Raw genomic sequence first — 8,138 nt, forward strand, 5'->3', positions numbered from 1 at the left:
AATGTAATTGAGTTGGTCCAACTTAATTTTATTAAATACAGTTTAAATGAAATTGATTCATTTATAAAAATAATTTTATTTATGCTTGTCCAACTCAAAATAAATCATTTAGTTGGACACAAAACTTGGTTGAGATGTTTTTATTAAAAAGTCATAAAAGCAGGTATAAAAAAGTTATTTACTGTAAAACAACCACAATATTAAAAACAATGGAAATATGCACTAGCTGTCAGAGGTCAATATGAAAAATAAACATGTGCTGTTTAGTAATGGATTATTGCATTCATAATTTTGAAATATTAATTAGCCATTTAAACATTCTTTTAGCCAACATTTTTATCCATAGCACCTTAGAAATAAGGAACAATTCATCTTAAGGAGGCAATAAACACAAGAAGTGCTAAAAAATACAAAGATTCAAACATTATTCAGAATAGTACAAACTAGAACAGAGAGGGATTTAGTGAAAGCATAAGCCTGTTTTTTTTAAGAGTCAGTAGGATACCATTAAGTGTTCATAGAAGAGATGAGTTTTCAGTTGTTTCTTGAATATTGTCAGGGATTCAGCTGTCCAGTTAGGGTTAGAGAGATTGCAGATGTTCGAAGAGCGTTGTAATAGTCCAGTCTAGAAATGACAAGGGCCTGGATGAGAAGTTGTGTTGGACGCTCCATTAGGAAGGGCCTGATCTTCCTGGTATAGTGCAGTGCAAACTTAAATGACCAAGTTGTCTTTGTAATATGGTCGCTGAACGTCAGATGGCCATCAAAGATTACCACAAGGAATTACAGTTGATGAGCCTAGCTGGATGATGAAATTATGCTGAATTGTCAGAGTGGCTGGGAAGATGAAAAGTTCTGTCTTTGCCAGATTGAGTTGCAGGTGATGTTCTTGTATCCATGCCGAGATGTCCACCAGGCATTCCAAGATCCATGCAGCTACTGTAAGATCATTATCCTGAAATTAAAATTAAAGCTGTGTGTCATCAGCATAGCAATGGTAGGAGAAACCATGTACCATTATAATAGTATACAGTACAGGAGGTTTGGACATGTTACTATTTTTAATGTTTTTGAAAGAAGTCTCTTATGCTCATCAAGCCTGCATTTATTTGTCCAAAAATACAGAAAAACAAAAACAAAAGTAATATTGTGAAATATTACAATTTAATGATTAAATATATAACAATTAAACATTTTGATTTGAATATGCTTTCAAACATAATTTATTCCAGTGACTGTAAAGCTGAATTATCAGTATCATTACTTCAGCCTTCAGTGTCACATGATCCTTCAGAAATCATTCTAATATGATGATTTATTATCAATATTTGAAACGATTGTGCTGCTTAATATTTTTTTTTTTATAACCTGTTATACTTTTTTTCAGGATTCTTTGATTAATAAAAGTTAAATTTATCAGCATTTATTTAAAATAAATATTTTATAAAGTTTGAGGTCTGTAATTTTTTTTTTTTTTTTTTAAAGAAATGAATGCTTTTATTCAGCAAGGATGTGTTAAATTGATAAAAAAAAAAGTGATAAAGATTTATAATGTTAGAAAAATATTTCTATTTTGATTTCTAAAGACATTAAGCAGCACAACTGTTTCAAACATTGATAATAAATCATATTAGAATGATTTCTGAAGGATCATGTGACACTGAAGACTGGAGTAATGATGCTGACAATACAGCTTTGATCACAGGAATAAATTACATTCTAAAGTATATTAAAATAGAAAACCATTTCACAATATTACAGTTTTTTTTCTGTATTTTTATAATAATAAATAATGGTAGCCTTGATCAGCATAAGATTCTTCTTTCAAAAACATTAAAAATAGTAATGTGTCCAAACTTTTGACCGGTATTGTAAATGAATATACGGAGAAGGGAGGGGTCCCAGAACTGACCCTTCACCCCCGTGACTAGTGCTTGATTGAAACACCTACCTGTAAGATTCACACCAGCAATGTATAGTTCCTGTGATGCCCTGCGATGAGAGTGTGGACAAAAGTATTGGATGGCTAATGGTGTCAATCCAGTTGTGCCAGTCTGTGGAAAGACAGAATAAATAAATAAATAAATATTTAATAATAAATATATATATACATATACACACACACACACATACATACAGTACTGTGAAAAAGTCTTAGTATTTTCACAACCTTCACAATCTTTTGCTGTTGTGTGTCTGTAGGAAATTTACATTTTCAAATATTAATTTTGCCATTAATTGTAATACTCCATAGAGATTTTTATATGCACAAGGAGTCTAATCAGTCTAGTAATAGAAAAAAAAAAGGAGTGGAGGGGTGTGTTTGCCAAATTCACAATCCTAAAAATAAGAATAAAAGTAGTATTACACACCATATTTAACAAATTAAATGTAAAAATCTGATTATTTGTGCAAATATGACTATCACAAGGAGGTAGTCACAATGATGTTAAATTACGTCATCAAACTGTGAAAAAGATGTACATTTTATTTGAATAACTCTGATGCTCCCCATAACACATAAAAAAATAAAAAAATACACAAGAATTAACATCAGAGACACAGATCCATCATTTTAACAAAAAAGCAACAAAAAAATCTAGATATGTTGGGTTTGCAATGTTATAAAATGGCGGGAATGCCTCAGAACTAGCTAAGCTAAAGTGTGCAGCAGTGACATTGATGAGCGCGACGTTCAAGCTGGAAAAAAGTATAAAGCGTGCATAATTAGATTTGGAAATATTGCTAGCCATAAATTAATTTGTATCACTTTGTTCCCTGGGCTAGCAAACTTGATTTAAATTGAGTAACGTACGTTAGTCGATCGCAAGCCAACGTATTCAATGAATGAAATCAAGCCAGCTAACGTTAGCCAGCCAGTTAGCGATAATCAAATTCTGGACTGTTACACTGGTCTTGCTCACTGACAGTGCTATTTTGCACATTGTGTGAGTCTGAATTTAAGCGAAGGTGCATTTGTAACTTATCCAGTTGTTAAAACAATCACCTCGATTAACTTACTTATTTTAACGCTGTATTTCACTCAACATATTTCACTCAATATTAAAATATACACATTCCTTGGCATTGAGATCTATTTTAAACACAAAACAACTAAGTTAATACTTACCAACAACGAATATCCAAAAGCAGAGAATCAGCCGAGACGGTCGCCCCTTCGGCCAGCGAGAGAAAATGGCTCCGGCGGTCACACGAGTGCGTTGTCTGAGCGTGTCTCGCGCATGTGCAGAAGGCACTCCCATTTCCCAAATCAAATTAAATTTAGTTGGTCAAATTTAAATACATTTCATAGATTAAGCTATTTAAATATTTTATGTTAGACTCATTAAATATAAATACGTATTACTCCTAATTAGATATGTTTAAGTAAAGTGAATGAAATTTAAATGTGTCATATCGATGAAGGGCCTGAATCATTTTTTTGAGTGTATGACGTGAGGAAAAAAATATATCAACTCAAGATTGTTTTATTAATCATTCACTTTAGTTGAAACATGGGGACGTTTAATAAGCTATTTCATTCCTGCGCTTTAATTCCATTGTTGTAGTTAAATTGTGGCTACCTTACCTACCTTAGTTATTCTTTTCTTAATTTTTTTCTTAAAGTTCTCATGTTTTAATTAAAGGTACAATATGTAAAATGTTTGCAGTAAAATATCCAAAAACCACTAGGCTAGTGTTATATATTTTGTCCAGCTGATTACTAACAATATCTCTAAGGTTTCCAACTACTTGTAAATCATGAGAAAATTCCCATTCTTAACAGTGACACGGGGCAGTGCAGTCGCTTGTCAATGACGTCAGTTACCTTTGTTACCGCCTTTACCGACGTAGAAACCACATGACAGCAGTGCCGTGGACAAATGCGGAAGTAGTGTCTAGCGTCCAGCAAACCACTAGCTCGCTTCAAGCAGTTCCTTATTTACTTCTTGCACGTTTTATGGTGGATTGTGTTACTTATTTATGGAACATAATTACTGTTTACCATCTGCCGCTGGTTCTGTCGACAAGGACAGCTCCCGTAAACTCATGACCGGAAAAGCGGAAGCGGCGCCGGCGACTGTGTCATAATAAAAGTCCCGCTGCTCGTGAGGCGTGTGTTGATCAATCGCTCCAGCTCCTCGTTCAGCTCCCGCAACACTCGGTCCTGCTCTGCTTCATACTACAGTAACGTTAATAATCGCATCCACGAACATGAGTTCTTTCAGACTCCAATCCCTATGCTTTTGCACCGTCCATTGAGATGGAGACCACATGTCCCAAGTTTCCGCTCTAAAACTTGGCGTTATCAAACTACGCCTTTGTTTTGAATAGACTTCTAGCGACCTCTAGCGGAAAAAAATATCACAAATTGTACCTTTAATAGGCTAGGTATGATTTAATAAAAGTGATCAACAATTTCTTAACTCATGGACACTTTATTTTTCTGCATGTTATGTGCAGGGCTCTGTGTTGCGCAGGAATAAATATTTCAATGTGCATGTGTGAACCATTGAAATACATCAGTGAATTAGGCTATTAAATGTTAAATAATGTAGTCAACAATGTTGACAAAGTAAGTAAATCCATGTGTTTAAAAACTAGGCTATATCACTGTTCCCATTCAGATCCACCTAAAATCCACCTTTTCTGTCGTTTTATTTATTTTATGGCATAATGCACACCTCCTGTAATAATCTAAAATACCGGCTTGTACTGTAAAATAAAATGTAAGCACACTTCATGCACTGCCGTCACTGGTAGCTGAAACATTAAGCACATGATAATTTGCCAAGAATAAATGTTATAATATTACTATTGTTATTATTATTACCAGTAATTAATTTCATTATTTTATCTTCATTTACAAGTAAAAACATTTTACAATTACAGCCTTACTGAACAGGATTTCGTGTTGATAGACAAAACCTTTTTCGTATACTGCAGCAACAAAGTTGATGCTTGCGATGAGTGCACACAAATAAAAGTGGACGTTCTGTAGTTTTAATTGATGTATTACTTTTATCTGTATGACAAAAAAAAGTAAAAAGTGAAAAAAGTAAAAAAAAAAAAAAAAAAAAAAAAAAAAGTCGATTTTGCTGCTATGTGAAGAAAATCCAGCAAGACAGGCCAACGCATTTGCCGACCTCAGTGTTAAGGATTATTATTTTTATTATATTTTACAAAACAACAGTACAGCTACAATATTAACATTTATGGTTGTTTTAATGTCTTTGTTTTCAAACAATAAACTATTGAGCTTTTATTTTGAGGGAAACCGCAGGGAGACCTTAACACTTCTCTTTAATAAAAAGATTTATAAACAATTCTCATTACGAATTTGGGAAGACAGTTGGTGCATATTGCGCTCCCAAATGCAAATTTGTGTCTCAGTCACACAGCACTTGCATTTACTGTGAATCGAACCTGAAAATCAACACACCGCTGTGCTTTACTCTGAACATCAGACTATATAATTGCATCACAACCGTACAATCCAAATCACATTCTCACAACCATGCATTGTCAAAATGAATAAAAAAATGAACCATCAACTGGCGGGTCACACAATTTCAATGCAGATTTTTACCCTCATTTGGTGCTTTAAACCCTGGCTAACATGCTAAGGGTTTCCCGCAGATGGCACTACAGCCTTGTGCAGTGCTGTCAGAAGCAATCCATGCATAAAATAAATGTATTAGAAAATGTAACATTTTGCAGTTTATTTTAAGGCTGTTTTGCAATTTTAGTCATCATTAAGTTACTAGACCATAACCATTTTTTTTCTCTGATTTACATAATTCATGTGGGTCATACTTTTCAGGTCAGAAAATATGAAAATCTTTATAAATACAGAAAAGTGACATCCCTGAAAACAAAACTGCTTTACAAGCTGTCTATATATGTTCACTCCATTTATGTACATAATAAAGATTATAAAACAGGGGTACCAATCCTGTTCCTGGAGATCTGCCTACCTGCAGAGTTCAGATCCAACAAATCTGTCTGTAATTATCAAGAGCTCCAGAAAATCCAACACGATCACATGAGAATGCGTATCAATAGTACGAGTTTGTAATCTCGTAGAATATATACGCCAAAATGAGTTTTTGCGTGCTTATGGTACGCAGTTTTTTGCGTGCATATGATACGCACTTTATGGCGTGTATATGATACGCTCTTGGTTAGGATGGGGGTGGGGGAGTGGGGGGTTCGTACGTATAATACGCCATAAAGTGCGTATCATATGCATGCGAAAAACTGCGTACCATAAGCACGCCAAAACTCATTTTGGCGTATATATTCTACGAGATTACAAACTCGTACTATTGATAAGCATTTTCGTGTGATCAGGCAGGAAAATCTTAAGGTGCATCTCAATCAGCTCCCTAGTTTAATCAGGGCACTGATCAGGTAGTCAGCCATTTTAAGGGCTGTCTCAAACGCAAAATCCTTCCAGTGCACTGAAACATTTGCTCCCTAAAAAGTCCCACTGTGCACTGTGAAAACCAGGCGGCATTGATAAATCATGTGAGGCAACTCAGTACACATAATGACACTATAGATGTTATATATATATATATATAAATATAAAAATATATAAATATATATATATATATATATATATATAATTTTTTTTTTTTTTTTTTGTAAAGGGCGTTTGACTAAGTCTTTGCACATTCCCTTTGTAGACACTGGATCGGTACTTCCTTGTGACCTTTCTAAATGTGACATTCAAACTGACCAATCAGAAGTTTAAAACTTCCCTCATCTTACTAAATGTGCGACAATTCGTAGACCCCTGATGTACACACATCTTGGCCTATAGACTTTGATCACTATCAGCACCTCTTTGCTTTTTGAAATTCCAAATGACCCTTGTAGCAAGAGAGAGGGGGTTGCACATAAAGGATTATCCTGACAGCAAGCGAGTCTACATCTAACTTTGCAGACTTAAATGAACAAGTGCAGTAGTGTTATATTCCTAACCTTATTTGGGGCCAAGCACTGAAGGTGCATAGGCACCTATTGTAATCGTTAGTGTTCTAATTATGGGCCAAGCAATGAAGGTGCTTAGGCACCTATTGTAATCGTTAGTGACCAACATTAATGACAGCAATTTTGGACTCTCTAACCAAATCCCACTACTGCCACCAACTGTCCAAATTTGCACTTATGTTTAATAACTTTTGAACTTGAACTGATTCCTTGGATCGAGACAATTCGATTGAATCAGATCATCTTCAGGCCATGCAAACAAGAAACATGGAATTGAAGATTCATCAAACCTTTCTTGAATAACGCATAAATGACTTAACGACATAAATCACAGAGCACGCCAAAATGGACATGAGGCTATATCTCCGCAATGTTCTAGCATATTCTGATCAAACTTGTTGTGTTATGACAACCATGACCTGAGGGTACCTTTACAGATTCAGGACAGTGCCACCTAGTGGTCACGAGATATGAAACTTTTTTTTGTGTGTTTGTAGTTAGTGAGATGTAGATATTCCAAACTGATTTAACAAGAAAGAAAAATCATCGTTATAGGCAGATACTCAAGATTATGGAATCGGACATGAAAAAGTGATATCAAGTCATATAAAAAGTCCCTATTTTATATAACAGTTTTTTTTTTTTTTTATTCTTTTCAGACTGTGTCACCCATCTCACACTACTCCCATTTAAAAATTATGTCTTGGAATGAAGATGCCTGGAATTTGATTTCCCTGTAGATGTAGAAATTTTGCTGTGACTTTGTTATTATTATTATTTGTAATCTGTGTAACTTTTTATTAAATAGTTCTGTTATTGTGTTTTTGGCAACTTAAGTAGTGCAGTGTTTTTTCACTGTCTTATTGTTTAGATGTCTTATGTTACTGTGTTTATTTGTAGCAAGCCATTAATAAAACTGTGACTGTAAAGCATCCTTCAATTAAATACAAAGGTGGTAGAGAGTAAAGAGTACATGCTCGCCTGAACTTACCATGCTTGAAAAACTGTAACAAGGCATTGTTGAAAATAAAAATCTGACAAAGTTGATTGTCTTGTCTGATGTTGTCAAAGTTGACTGATAATAGCAATTAACTTGCAATTTCCTTTTCTACATCCTCTAATATTTTTGTCTATTCTAG

At 34.3% G+C, this 8,138-nt stretch overlaps 1 protein-coding gene across 1 annotated transcript in view; it reads left to right on the forward strand.

The window, feature by feature from the left end:
- Nucleotides 1-7,711, forward strand: part of LOC137019898 (microcephalin-like) — a 157,992-nt gene extending 150,281 nt beyond the window's left edge. Inside the window, exon 5 of the mRNA XM_067385042.1 lies at nt 7,659-7,711. Coding sequence (XP_067241143.1) covers nt 7,659-7,711 — 53 coding nt within the window. The remainder of the gene's footprint in view (nt 1-7,658) is intronic.
- The last annotated feature ends 427 nt before the right edge of the window (nt 7,712-8,138 follow it).

The sequence above is a fragment of the Chanodichthys erythropterus genome, chromosome 5 (assembly GCF_024489055.1).
Source record: "Chanodichthys erythropterus isolate Z2021 chromosome 5, ASM2448905v1, whole genome shotgun sequence".
NCBI lineage: Eukaryota > Metazoa > Chordata > Actinopteri > Cypriniformes > Xenocyprididae > Chanodichthys > Chanodichthys erythropterus.